The sequence below is a fragment of the Megascapheus bottae genome, chromosome 9 (genome assembly GCF_031878675.1).
Source record: "Megascapheus bottae isolate mThoBot1 chromosome 9, mThoBot2.hap1, whole genome shotgun sequence".
NCBI lineage: Eukaryota > Metazoa > Chordata > Mammalia > Rodentia > Geomyidae > Megascapheus > Megascapheus bottae.
The window spans coordinates 51,808,494-51,823,244 of NC_143517.1; the positions used below are offsets into that span (position 1 = coordinate 51,808,494).

Below are 14,751 nucleotides of genomic sequence, written 5' to 3' on the forward strand. Positions count from 1 at the left end.
AATGGTATCTATCAGTCCAGGTATGAAAGCAATAACAAATGTTGAACTTAACCTTGGCCAGGCAATTTGCCACTTTTATGGCTTACTTTCATTTATAATAAAACATAGCACCACATTAATTATAATAACCTCTCAGAATTTAAGACCAGCTGCCTACATTTCTATGCTTGCCTTTAATAGAAATTTTCATCCCTGCATTCAATATTGATATATTTTCCTATTTTTATACAACTATGAGACAACAGATCTTATCTCTTATAGGTATTTTCCCAGTATTCATGATTTACTTATCTAAAAGACCAACAATCATTTCTATGGAAAGAAATGAACGTATTTATTTTTGAACATACTTTTCTCCCACATTTAAGATTGATTTTTTAGGGTTTGGACAGAGGGTGTGAATACATTAGAGATACTCACATGCAAAGCCAAGCATCTTTCTAAATGGTTTATATCAATTTTCCTTGCCAAAAGGTTGAAAGAATATGGACCTCAATTTACCATACGAAACTACCATCTTTTCTGTCACCTAATAATTGCTGCTATGTTGGGCAGTGCTTAGAAGGCTCTTAAGACACTTACTGCTATGAGTCAGACTTCTTTGCTATATAGAAAACCAATACATACACACATGAAAATACATGTGCACATATAACACAAGATATTTTTCCTTAAGGTCTCAAATAGCACCCCTGATGAGAATACCGCTTTCTAATACAAATACAGAGGAGAGAATGACAGGTGCCTGCCTGATGACCCCTTTTTATGTGGCCTATTCTTTATCAAAACACTGGGGAATCGGCTGTAGGTTAATGTAATACTGGCTGAATCTTTTCACTAAATGGGTTATTACCTAACATAAACAGTGCCACCACGGGCCACCTTGCTCAAAGCCAAAACAATCTTGTATTTCCATTATGCCATTGATTAAAACAAATAACATGACAGACTAGCATAAAAATGCAATAGTTTGAAATATACAGCCAGATAACTGATGAGGAAAATGGGTAAAATGTCATACAACTCCTCTAAAAAGTGCTTTCCCAGATACTACTGTGTATTTTCCTTTATGACTATAATTTTTATTAGCATTCATCAATAGCACACAGGGGTTTCATTGTGTTTATTCCATAGATGGGTGCAGAGCACTTTGAATACATTTACCCCCTTTCCTGTATTCCTTTAATTCTTCTCTTCTCTCTCCTGATCCCTTTTTCAAACCATGTATTTGTGTTTCTCCTACATTATTACATTTTTAAGGTACTTTTCTTTTGTTCATCTTTGTTGTAAGTTCCTATGGCTCAGTCCTTAGTACCAGGACTCCATGGAGAATTACTATCTTTGATGACTTCTAATGGGTAACAAAAATATCTGAGTACAAGGAGTTTAGCTCTGATTCAACAAAGGTAGCATTAGGAGATTTCACTCAGACTTGAAAAAACAAATAGAATCTTCAGCACAATAGAAAAGCACAATGAAAAGTACTAGCAACTTGATTAGATGAGAGAAGCTGTTTCCAACTGTATCTAAGCACTGCCTAGAACTCTAGAGCTTATATTTTCCAAAAACTCAGCTGGTGTATGTGTGTATACACATATGTACACATGTACATATTTATGTATAAATGTTTGATTAGGAAGGGAAGGGAAACAAAGGGAAGGGAAGGGGAAGAAGGAAAGATAGACCTAGAGTTCTAAAATCTGAGTATGGATTGTCTTTAATAAAGAATCCTTGAATAAGAATCCACCAGCTTGATGATGGTGGCTCATACCTATAATCCTAGCAACTCAGAAGACTGAGAATTGAGGATTATGGTTCAAACTCTGTCCAGGAAGGAAAGTCTGTGAGACTCTTCTCTCCAATTAATCACCAGAAAACTGGAAGTAGAGGTGTGGCTCAAAGTGGTATAGCATTTGCATTGAACACAAGAGCTCAGGGACAGTACCCAGGCCCTGAGTTCAAGCCCCACAACTATACCAAAAACAAAACAAAACAAACAAAAAACCCCAGAAAAAGCTCAAAAACCTCGTCTGTATTGTCTGAAGTTAACTTGGAATTATTCTCATACTTTAGGATCTTCTCAACCATTCAGATGATTTACTGTCCAAGTCCTAAGCCAAGTGGGCATTTCTGATATATGATCCTTAAATTCTGCTTTTGGATTCACTGGCTTTATCTGTGTCTGAGGTTGGCATTTCCTGGTATTTTCCCTTGTGTCGCATTGTAGGATAATCTGAGTTCTCAATTAAGATAGGAAAGTGAGTGGTGTCTCTCCTGCACTCTGGTTGAGAGGTCAAATTGTTACAATCCAATCTTGGAACAATGTAAAAAGATTTGACAGCTACTATAAATTTGAATGAAGTATATGGTTTTAAAAAAACAGCTATGTTACTGAAGAACTGTACAGCTTAAATCCAAAGGGATGAAGGCTTTCAGGCTCAGAGATGAAAACAGCTTGACTGAAGATGTAGAATCTTGGATGAATAGAACACATTCAACCATTGAACATTTCTAGCTTAACAAGCTAAAAACTGAATCTACAGTCAAAAAACCTAAAACATTTATAAAATTAATAGACACCATCTTCTATCTGGTAAATTAGCAAAGTTCTATATGTATATGTTTTAATTATGATTCCCTAAGACTAATAGGGTCAGAGAGTGTACCCCACTGTGAAAGAGTCTAGGTATGATGGTTGTAAAGAACTGAGTTGGCAAAATGTATTATGGGCCTTAGAACTGCCTATAAAGTCTTCAAGTCAGTAATCTCACTGCAGGGATTCTGTCTTAATGAAAGAGGCAGAGTCATTTACTAAGGGTTCATAACTATAATCCTAGCTACTCGGTAGGCTGAAATCTAAGGACCATGGTTGAAAGCCGGCCTCGAAAAGGGAAAAAAAAAAAAAATCAGTGAGCCTCCTATCTCCAATTTACTAGCAAAGAGCTAGAAGTGAAGCAATAGCTCAAGTGGGAGAGTGCTAGCCTTGAAGAAAAAAAAGCTAAGGGACAGGACCTATGATCAAGCATCAGTATTGGCGAAACAAAGAAAAACTGGAGAAGAGTAGACTAACACACACACAGGAAGTCATTACATACATAAAAACCTGCTTGCATTGCATAATTATCTATGAAAAAATTAACAATTAGAAACAATAAAGATCACGGATGGTAAACAACGAAAGATTTACAGAGGGTCAACACAGAATGGTGTTTTAAGAGAGAACTTAAAATATGATCTGAATATATTAAAAACGGACATGAATCAGATAAAATGAAAAAGGCCGAAACACAACCAGTAATACACAGAAGAGGCATGTAAATCACTGAGCAAAAAATAAATAAATAAATAAATAAATAAATAAATAAATAGTAAAACATAAAAAAATGCATTGGGATAGAAAACAATCTCTTAAAAGTAAAAGAAGATAGGGCCGGGAGTTTGGCCTAGTGGTAGAGTGCTTGCCTAGCATGCATGAAGACCCGGGTTCGATTCCTCGGTACCACATACATAGAAAAAAGCCAGAAGTGGTGCTGAGGCTCAAGTGGTAGAGCTCTAGCCTTGAGAAAGTCCAAGAACAGTGCTCAGGTCCTGAGCTTAGGCCCAGGAGTGGCAAACAAAATAAAAATTAAAAAAAAAAAAACAAGATAAAAGATAAAATAAGAAAAAACAGCATTGCCAAACAAAACATATATAAAATAAATTGCATTAAATAGTTATTAGTAGCCCAATGTAAAAAGTTAACCACTAATGTACTAGAAATATGTTGTGAATACAAATCTAATGTTGGTGATACTCTTTTCTTTCATGGCTAATATATATATAATCGGTATAAGAAAAAAAAAGAAAGAAAAATGTTTCTATGTGTAGCTTTCTGTCTTTGTATATATCTATATAAATAAAATTATAGGTCAAAATATCTTTCCTCAAATGTAGCAAGTGGAGAAGCTACAGATGTAAATATTATTTAAATAAAACAGAAAGCTATACAATAAACCAAGGGGAACCATTCATAACCAAAGCATTAAAAGATATACATTTTTATTATTATAATGTTGTACTCTACAACTAAATATTTTTTATATCTAATTTCTATTTTTGTAATTCGAATTTTCTTTTTATATCTCCTTGCAACAAGGATGCTGTTGGTTGGGCTACAAATGTCCTGAAAATTAATTTTGCTGGGCCTTAAAGCTATCAGGCTATCTAATAATCTATTCATAATTTTGATTGGTACAGGAGTTTCCCCCTTACTTTGTCATTATCCTTTTGCAGAATGTGCTGCAGAAATATGTCTTCAAAGGATATCACTGGATATGAATGACAGGAAGATAGTTATTATCCACAAGTCCCTTACATGATGTCAAAGTCAACCTCTGTGTCCAGGGCATAATTTCTCCCTATGACAGTTTTGCTCTTGGAGCCTGTCAGGAATAAGGGAATCTGACTGAGCATGGCAAAGGGGCTAGCTAACATACCCCAAAACAGAAAATTTGGTTTTACCTTAACTGACTAGATACACATCACGAACAATAAAGCAGAGGACAAGAGAAGTAAATGAAAGACTATATTAATCTAGATTATGAGCCAAGCAGTCTCACTTACCTCTAGTGTAGTTAATACAATCTTCTCAACTGAAGAAAAATAAGCCTCCCACAAGAATTGTGTCTGCTGTCTAAGTGCTAGGATTTTATCCTGATGAATAGACCTGATTGTAGAAGGAATCTGTAACATAAGGTGAACACAGTAATTATAACTGTGGAACAAAGGGATATGCTTGGTCAAAACAACCCACTGGGTTACATTTTCATTTTTCATAACATTCAGCTCCTAGTATATAGATAGACTAATACTCAGCAAGCACTAAGTAGAAATATACCCTAAGAAATGTCAGTATAAACAGTTCATCCAGTGAATCTGCCCCCCAAGTTTTTAATGCACGAAACTTGTACATTAACTTCATTCAGTTCTAAAATTTAGTAGCAGCTATGTTGAAGGCTTAGGGTTCCTATAGTCACAATGCTTGTTTCCTCTTCTCAGAGTCTCAGGAATCCTTGGTTCTGCACATGGACAATCCAATTTTACAGATGAAGAGTCACTGCCTTTGGGGAAAAGGCAAAAGACTTGATTCTCCCAAGCATTTCTAAGATCTGCTACCCCAAGAACTATAAAATGTCCATAAAAGGATTTTCATTCAGTGAATATTGATGACCCTCCCTATCCAACTCAAAGCAACTAGGCTTAGTTGTTTCTATGTATACATCCCTTCCTCTTTGAATAGTTACATTCTCTAGATTGTTCTCTGGCTCTAATCTTTATCCTAGTCTATCTTGGCTTCTCCAACATGGTGTATTTTTAGTCATACACTGTTCTATATCATGCTATACAATTCAGAAGAAAGATCTTATATTCTGCTACACATTTTAAGGTTAGGAGATTTGCTTCATAGTAGTAGTTATCTTAAAAGGCATCATCAGGGGCTGGTAGTGTGCCCTAGTGGTAGAGTATTTGTCTTGCATGCATGAGGCCCTGGATTTGAGTCCTCGGTACCAACAAATGATGCCTAAAGCATAGGAAATTTAATTGCTAGGACTTATCATTACTATCTTACCATTATCGATCTTAGGACCAATTGTTGAACCAAGTGATTGTGTCCAAAGCTTAGGCTAATTGCTTAATGTCAGCATATCAACTTTCTTGGGTTTGAGCTCTGAAATATACTTCCTGGGTTTCTGGTAAAAATTTCAGGTTTACTCCTGCATTTCAGTTTGAAGTCTGGTTTATGGAGTCCATGTTCTTGGAGGAGATTCCTTGTGATTAGCCACTGGCCTTTTGGGCTCACCTCTTTCTGCATGCTTGCCTCTCTAATGCATGACTAATCAGACAGACACAGGAGCGGAGGCTGAAGGAGAAATTCTCTGCTAGGTGCAATGACAGGAAATCTACCTATGACATTTGACTAAGACTATACCTAAATTTCCACTAGAGAGGAAGGAGGTGGTAGCATACTGTTTGATTCAAGATTCCCTGTAGGAGGAATAATAAAACTTTCACCATAAGAACAGAAGAAAATCATTACTTACTTAGGCAATATCCAAACCCACTTACTAAATCTGTGCCACATGTGTGGACTTGGATTTATAATCTGCCTCCTTGAAAAAAAAAAATGAGGCAGCAGGTTAAAGGGGGAGGGGGAAAGCCTGCCAGGAAGACATGAGCCTGAAATCAGAGTTCAAGGTCAAGTGCAAATGAAATGTCCTTGGAGAAGGTAAAGTAACCAATTATATAATGGATCCTTGATAAGTGAAAAGAAATTTATTTACTCACTGAGAAAATTACCTAGGCTGCCAAGAGAAAATTAGAAAAAAATGCATCCATTCAATTTTCATAATTATGCCTCCTTTAAATGTCAATGGCATTTTCTAAGAGTCAGATAGGCTGGTATCACTGTTTTCTCCTGGTCATGAGAAAGCAATCCATTAGGCAAATGCCTCAAAAGATCATTGTTATGTGGTCTTCGGAGAACTGAGTCTGTTGTGGCATTCAGAGAAGAAAAATGAATTTCACCAATTCAGCCAATACCATCCCATCTTACATCTTGATCTTACTGTCTCCATGCACTATGTTCTACTGTAGTCTGTGCATATGATACAGGAGTCTGACAGCACTCTGAAAGGTGCTCTGGAAGACAATTTCAAGGGATTGAACAGACACAGTTCCAAGTTTTAATGGTATTTGGCTATTGGTTATTAATCTGCCTGTCCTAAGAGACAGGTAAGGGAAAGTGATAAATTAATTCCAATTTGGCTGGGTTGTTTTGAAACTTGAAGAACTCAATGAAGTCTTAATAAAAGGTCATGTATGGTAACAAAACTAATAGGATCTACCAAAATAGATACAGGAAAACCAGAGTACACTCTCTCAGGTGACAGGATGACAAGAATATATGCAAATAAAAACATTCAAGCTGTCCTAAAACAGGAAATGAAAAATTGTAACATAACAAAAACATTTCCCAGAGCGCACATTTGGGCTTGGTGCCAACTCTTTAAAACCATTGTTAATGACAGTACTGTTGCTGCTCAATATGGAGGCAGCTGTGCAAAGACAGACTGCAGACTGGAAGGAAAAATACCAGTAAGTTTAGCATGGAGGGAATCATCAGTTAAGCTACAAAGATGCATTAATGGGTGAAATATCCATTGGCTCTGATAAATGTTGTAAACACTAGACAATTATAAATTAAGTTTTTTGTAATGTTTGCCATGCCCCAAACAAATTCCACGTTCACATTCATGGGAAGAATTAATGGCTCAGGCTCATGTTTCTAATTTTCTTTACTTCCCCAATTTCCTTCAATGAGCATGTGCTGTTTAAAAACTGGAGCCAGGCACTGGTGCCTCACACTTATAATCCTAGCTACTCAGGAGGCTGAGATCTGGGGATAGTGGTTCAAAGCCAGATGAAGCAAGAAAGTCCATCGTACCCTTATCTCCAATAAACTACTCAAAAAAGCTAGAACTGGTGCTGTGGCTCAAATGGTAAAGCTCCTTGAGCAAAAGAAGCTTAGTGACACTGCCCAGGCCCAGAGATCAAGCCTCAAGACCAGCAAAAAAAAAAAAAAAAAAGATAGAAAAGAACCATATATAGATATAGCAATGGTATTTTCAGAACTAAAAATTGAACAAAAGGATTTTTAATGTCATTTCTGAGTAGAGGACACAGCCTGGGTTATCTACTGTAAATGTCAATAGAAATAAATAACTAAACAAGCAAATAAGCAAATAAAATATATTTTTTCAGCCAAAAAAAAAGAACCATATATATCATTTGGCCTTTCACAAGTACACAGTTTTCTCTGTGCTAGAAGAGTCTTTTCTCAGTTTGTCAGCAATAAATTACTAATGAAATCATTGTCATAATGTGTCCCCTTTCACAAAACTTGCTCAGAGAATACCTAAAAAAAAAGTTCTATTATACCCAATGAAAATTTTACCATTTCCTGATCACATTTTCCTTCTGGGTTTTGTTTCCTGAGGTCCAGTCACTCCCAAGACCATAGACCAGAGGGTAAGACAAAAGCAATGATTCAGGAGTTGTGGCCCAGCTGGAGCTGCTTAGACCACTTCCCTGTGAGTTACAGATATTTCACAGTTTCTTCTAGGAGAGGACTGCATTCCTTCACCATTCCACTAGAGGAGTGGTACAGCACAGATTTCACAACAGAACCCGAAACTCAATTTTCTGGATATCAACAATAATTCTAAAAAATGCAAAGATACTCAAAGATAGTCTTTCTATAAATATTTGTGGTGGTTTAAAGATAAACATGTACAATGCCATATGAAGGAAAACTTAATGATCCTAGCATTTCTGGAGAAAAGAGTATGGCAATTTCTGGTGAACCTCAAACATGCTTGCACCAGAAGCTCTAGAAATCCTCACTGACTTTTCTTGCCCTTGGCTTTCTCTGACCATATTATATCCCTCTGCCTTAAGCAGTTCAAAGTTTTATTAGGTATCTTTTAATTTTTCTCCCCTAAAGAAAACAATGGCAGGATCAGTCAAGAAAACAATGCTAAGCAGAAGAATTAACTCTAATGAAGCTGCTTTCTGAAAACAACTCTGAAGTGAATACAAAAACTGAAGAAGGGCTGGGAGTTTGCCCTAGTGGTAGAGTGCTTGCCTAGCATGCATGAAGATCCGGGTTTGATTCCTTGGTACCACATATACAGAAAAGCCTGGAGGAGGTACTGTGGCTCAAGTGGTAGAGCTCTAGACTTGAGAAATCCCAAGAACAGTGCTCAGGCCCTAAGTTCAAGCCCCAGGACTGGCCAAAAAAAAATAAGAATAAAACAAAACAAAGGAATCTAAAGTGGCCAAGAGTATCATTTATGAACAATTCTGGTGATGAAGGAGATGGAAAGCCCATCTCTTCTCACCATCAAAGTTCATGCTCTTCTGGTTTTGTTTGTTTTGCCTTTGATGCTAACGATCAAATGCAGGGTCTGGATGCTGTTCCTTGGCTTTCTTTGCTCAAGGCTGGTGCTCTTCTCCACAGCTCCATTTTCAGCTTTTTGCTGGTTAACTGGAAATCAGTGCCTCAGAGATTTTCCTGCTCAGGCTGGCTTTAAACCTCGAGTCTCAGATGCCAGACTCCTGATGAGATAGATTACAAGAGTGAGCTACGGGGCTCCACACCGTGCATGCTCTTTACCTGCTACTTCCACTTTTCAGAAGAGATGCTGTGGACCTGGGCAGATTTTTGTGTTGGAACGTGAACAATGCTCTATTAAATGCCTTCCTATTCACCATGACACAGGCAATCTTCTCCCAATATAATTTCTTTTATGACGCTGACCTTTTGGATTCATCTTCTTTGAAAGTTTGGATGGGGGCAGTAATAATCTGCTATTGCCTTGAAGGCCGCCGTCCCTTCTTACCTGTAATAACAATCTCTCATCGCCAATGACGGCAGCTTGGTTCCAGTTAATCACTTCAGAGAATGGCAACTCCCATCCATTGCTGAGCATCACGGGGACACAGGCAGCCTGGGAAAAGAAGAGACCCCATGCAGAAACAAGTCCAATCAGTGCAAATACAACTACTGCAATGGCTCATGCACTGCAAGGATCCTGGACTGCTCAGGCAAGCAAGTAAGTCAACTGAGGAATTATCAAGACATATGAGATTGTATGTAGCCAGATGAACTTTTAAGATTTGTGAGTCTGGCCTTAGAATGTTCACACCCATTTCTCTTTTAGTACATAGTTTGGCTGACTTTACTTCCATGGAAACAACTGGCCCCCGTTGCAGAAGTTTTACTGATGCAACAAAAGCTTTCATCAGCAAGATCCAAAGATAAAAAACCAACCCTGAATATAAATGGTTTTGTTAAAATAAAGTGCCACAAGTCTGCCGGCAAAGCTGACCGCAATGTCACGAGAGAGCAAGAGCAGAATCGGGCCCAGCCCTCCAACGCAACGCTCTGTGGACTTCACTGTTGTTAACAGGATGTTCTTTCCCTTGCTCTGCACATTTTTAACCCAGAACCTCACTCCCTTCTGTGTGGACTGACGCATACCCATTTACCATCTGCACAGGCATCTAACAGCCAACACACATAAATAAGCTAATGACAACACGCTGGTTCCAAGTAACTCATCATCAAATCGAGAGAACAATGTGCTCCAGCTCCATGCAACACCTCCCCCCACCCCCAACCCCAAGAACCCAACCATGGCATGCTACACAGAACACAGGGACTGTTCCGGAGAAGATTTTCAGAGAAGGAAACTCTTATGTGGGAGGACATGACAGACGGATTTGCAGCCAGGCCGGGAGGGGCAGGAAATGATGAAGCCTGGTAGGAAATGCATGGATTTGGACATGGAGTAGAACACCAGGGGAAAAAAGAAAAGAGAACAGGGAGGTTGGAGGGGAGACGCAGGGAACTTGCTTTCCCCCATGCAATGGAAGAGGGCTAATTCCTGGTAATATGAGCAACTGTCTCAGTAGGAGAAGGGTCTTCTGCAATGACACTGAGAAGCAGGTAGAGTCCCACACAAGCTTCCAGAAATGGAACAGGATTTCAGAATTACATTACCTTGGAATAGCACAGCCAAGTAATAATGTAACCTGAGGGAAGTATTCTACAATTTAGAAGAATCACGTAGCAGAAGACCAAGATGTGGATGAGACCTATAATTTTGTTTTGGGGATCTACTGTAATATATTATTTTCTCTACTCTTGAGATCAGCTTCCAAGGAAAGAGCAGGATCCCTTTGAGGAGCCCACCAGGCCAAATATGTAATCAAGCCAGCCTTCTATTTGCAAGCATGTCCCAGGTGAATCCTCTTTCCTCATGACATGGATAATCTTACCATATGCAAAGGCAGTGGATCATTCCCTTGGCCTCCTCCTTTGCAAAAGTATTTTCAGATTTTCTTGGGGGAAAACCCTCAAATTTCAAGGGAAATCTTATCTAGGAGGTATTTATTTAAGGAGAAATAATAAGGTCAAACCTATGGAGTGTGGCTTCAATACTTAGCTCTAGTCTGGAAAGTTTTGGAGTCTCTTACCTGCAAGGCCTCCAGGAATCTGAAAGACCCAAGCCTGCGACCACGAGGAACCAGACAGAAAGTGGCATTGTGCAGCATTTCCCGATAATCATACCTACAAAGAGAGGAGACATGATTAGTAAACAAACACCCAGTAGGAATGGGGGAGATGATGATTGTGAGGGACGGAAGGCCGAATTTATCCAGAGTAACCCTGGAGAGCTCTAGGGAAGACTGGCTCTCACTTTACCTGCCTTGTTGTTATTGTTGTTTTGATATGTGGGGTCATTGCACCATGTGAACACACATGTGGGAAAAAAATCATTGAGTTTGTTTTGTAAACTGCATATAAAAAGACAAGTCTGTGTTGACATTGGAGGGGAGGGAGGTCAAGGGAAGAAGGACAGACAAATGAAGAGAACAAGAGTGGGCAACTGCAGTTACCATATTCAATGTGTACATGTGAAAATGGAACCAAGTTAATTCAGGGGGTGTGTGGGTTTGGGAGAGATGGGGAGAATGATGAAAGGGTTGATATTGATCAAGGTGCATTGCATTTACAAGCTGACATAGTTGAATGGTGACCCCTTCGTACAGCTACTTAATGATAGCTTAAAGAAAAGAAAAAACAATTTTCCAAACAAAAACAAAACACAAAAAACAAGAGATAAGTCTGATAGTCCTTCTAACAACGGTCCGTGCCTAGACTCTGCTTCCAAAATCAGTGCGTGTGTGTGTGTGTGTGTGTGTGTGTGTGTGTGTGTGTGTGTTGATGAAACAGGTGGCCCCACAGACCTAAATCTTCATCATCTCTCCTTTTCTCTCTGATGCCATCCATTAAGTAAAACCAAATTTAGTTCCTGTTCTCTACCACCGAAACCATTAAAAACGATCAAAAACTACTGGTATAAGGCTCCATTATAAGCACAAAACATCTGTTTTCTCCTTCATGCTGGAGAACATCCCATCAAAAATACTCAGCTGTCCCCATGCAAATACTGCCATTTAAGAATGGCTGACATGACTTAGAAGAACACAAGGTGGCAAGATTGAAGGGGGCTGGCCTGAGGAATAGGGAAAGAAGACAAGACTGAAAGATAGGATGAGTTTAAAAAAAACAAAACAAAACTAGGAAAGAGAAAGGGAAACTGGAATACAGATGGATGGTTATTTCATTTTCTCAAATGCATGCTATTACAGTGTTTATGCATTTCAAAAAATAGGTAATAGAACAGGCGTCTCATCTGTCTCTTTATGCTGGTGAAGCTTCGAAACAACTAAAAATTAATTTTTTTAAGGCTATCACTTTAAAAGTGACTGCCACAAACATATTTGTACATGAAGTTTCAACTTCATTAGGAGTTGAAGAAAACTTGGGAAACTAGAGATGGCGCATGTCCTAGGAAGGCTCTGATTCTAACAGCCAAGATAAAAATCACTCTCATTTTTTTTAAAGAGCTTCCAATGCTGAGCAGACAGGTGTGACTTTGACAGTAGCATATGTCACCAGCATTTTCTGACTCTAATAGTCTAATTTAATCATAGCCGGAAGGCACTGGGTTCTTCCTTCTCCCTCTTTTTGGATATTGATATATACGTTTATAGTTTTAAAGTCCATATCTATTTTTATATTCTCATACAAACCAGGCATATGGGAGAAAGCCAATTTTCAATTATAAACCCTGTCATTAAGAAGAGACATCAGGCAAAGGACCATTTGCTTAAACAAGCATGTACAACTAATTTGCACAAGAAAAGGTCACTGTGAATAGATTAAGATTGTATCCATTGAGAGTAAAAAAAAAAATCCTTACTGCATTAATTAAACTGCAAAATAGACTTCAAAGTAGAAAAGATTTTTTCAGAAGGATCAAATTTAGCTAAATAAAAGAAAATACTAAATTATATTGGTAATGACTTCTCTTTTCTCACCAAACAGAAAAAAACTGACAAGTATCTACAATTTCAAATGTTCATAATCTATCTAATAATAGAAACAGAAGAGAGAAACACACATCCACACATACACAAATTTATGTGTAAAGTTTTGGCTGATTTTTTTTCAAACATAGAAAGGTCGAATATATTTGAAACTACAGTAAGATTTAATAGATGCCCAGAATAGAAACCCCTGAGGGATAGCACAGAAGGCTCTATAACCTCATCATTAGGCTGCTAAAAATGTGAAACCCTATTAGTGTTCTGGATTGTAACAAGTTTCAAAGTTGCCAGTTGCAGAAGGGCAGAAAAGTTATAGGAGACACGTTCAGATGACAGTTATGCTAAGGTGCTGGCTTTTAAATGGAAGTACAGTAGAATGTATTGCTGACGAAGCAAACAAAGTAGCATAACTGAAATGAACAGTCATTTTCATAGTGAAGTAGGGGAGAGTACCCCAGAGTAAGATAGGAAGCTGCTTAGCTATAAGATTATGAGAAAAACTCAGGTACTTTCTAAGCTTCAGTTTCCTCACCTGCAAACAAACAAATAAAAACAAGCTAGTTGGATTAGGTGACCAACCAGTCAGTTCTAACACTCCATTTATACTATCTTTATATTATCATATTTAGGTGAGAAAGAAAAATGCCATTTGGGATTAGTTCACGGCATGAAAAGTTTCCATAATAATCATATGTATGTAAGACATTTATCTGAAGGTTCCCGTTTAGATTGCTAAATGCAAGTAATCCATTACCCTACCTTTGTTTAGGGTTTTATGGTTACTGAGCCTATGAATGGCTGGGGGTTCTAACTGAAGATGTAATGATAGCATCTACATGTGACATTCATGCTTCCAGGTTGTATGTTTACTACTGGAACACTCAACATGTTGAGATAGTTTTATCAATACTTAAACCTGTTTAGCTATTTAGTGACTTTTCTAAGACATACCTCAGGTGGGGACAGGAGGAAAAACAGAGAGAACCAGAGAGGAGTGTCACTGTCCAAAAAGAAATGCACTCCTTTCCTAACTTATTCAACTGCAATCCCTCTGTCTATCACTTTTATGACAACAATAAAATGCTTAAAAAAAAAAGGAAGAAGAAATACTTTAGACATGGACTCATTCTTAGAAATGTTGTCCAGAGGTCTTCTCTAGCTATTAAGATTTTCCAAAGACTGAAGTAACAACTGATAAGATGAAAACTTTCTAGGTAATGACAGAAGAGTTTTCCTACGTGATTGCAAAGAAAAGTGCAATCATATCTCCTGGAGGTATTTATACCTTAAGAACTCTGCTTGTAGCTAGCCTTCCAGAAGGGCTTTAAAGAATCCTGTGCATATTCTCCCCAGAAAGCAATAATTTAATTAGTAAAAAAAATGTAAAGAATTGATTTAAAGTTTCTTGAAAACCTTCCCTCGAGCATAATGACAAAAGGAGGAAAGTTCAGTCAAAAAGAAAAAAATCTGCCTATCGGAGGTCAGTGGTGCAAAGCTGTAATTCCAGCTACTCAAGAGGCTGAGATCTGAGAACTGTGCTCAAAGCCAACCCTGACAGGAAGGTCCATGAGATACTTTTTTTTTTGTTTATTTTTGTTTTCTTTTGCCAATCCTGGGGTTAGAACTCAGGGCCTGGGCACTGTCCTTGGGCTTTCTCAAGAGTAGCACTCTATCACTTTGAGCCACAGCACCACTTCTGGCTTTTTTTCCCCCCCTCTGTATATGTGGTACCCAGGAATCAAACCCAGGGTT

General features: G+C 38.1%; 1 protein-coding gene across 1 annotated transcript in view; it reads right to left on the minus strand.

Moving 5' to 3' along the window:
- Ext1 (exostosin glycosyltransferase 1) overlaps positions 1 to 14,751 on the minus strand; it is a 269,185-nt gene that overhangs the window by 24,077 nt on the left and 230,357 nt on the right. Inside the window, exons 2-4 of the mRNA XM_090339305.1 lie at positions 11,080 to 11,173; positions 9,441 to 9,548; positions 4,603 to 4,722 (exon numbers count right to left, since the gene is read on the minus strand). Coding sequence (XP_090195431.1) covers positions 4,603 to 4,722; positions 9,441 to 9,548; positions 11,080 to 11,173 — 322 coding nt within the window. The remainder of the gene's footprint in view (positions 1 to 4,602; positions 4,723 to 9,440; positions 9,549 to 11,079; positions 11,174 to 14,751) is intronic.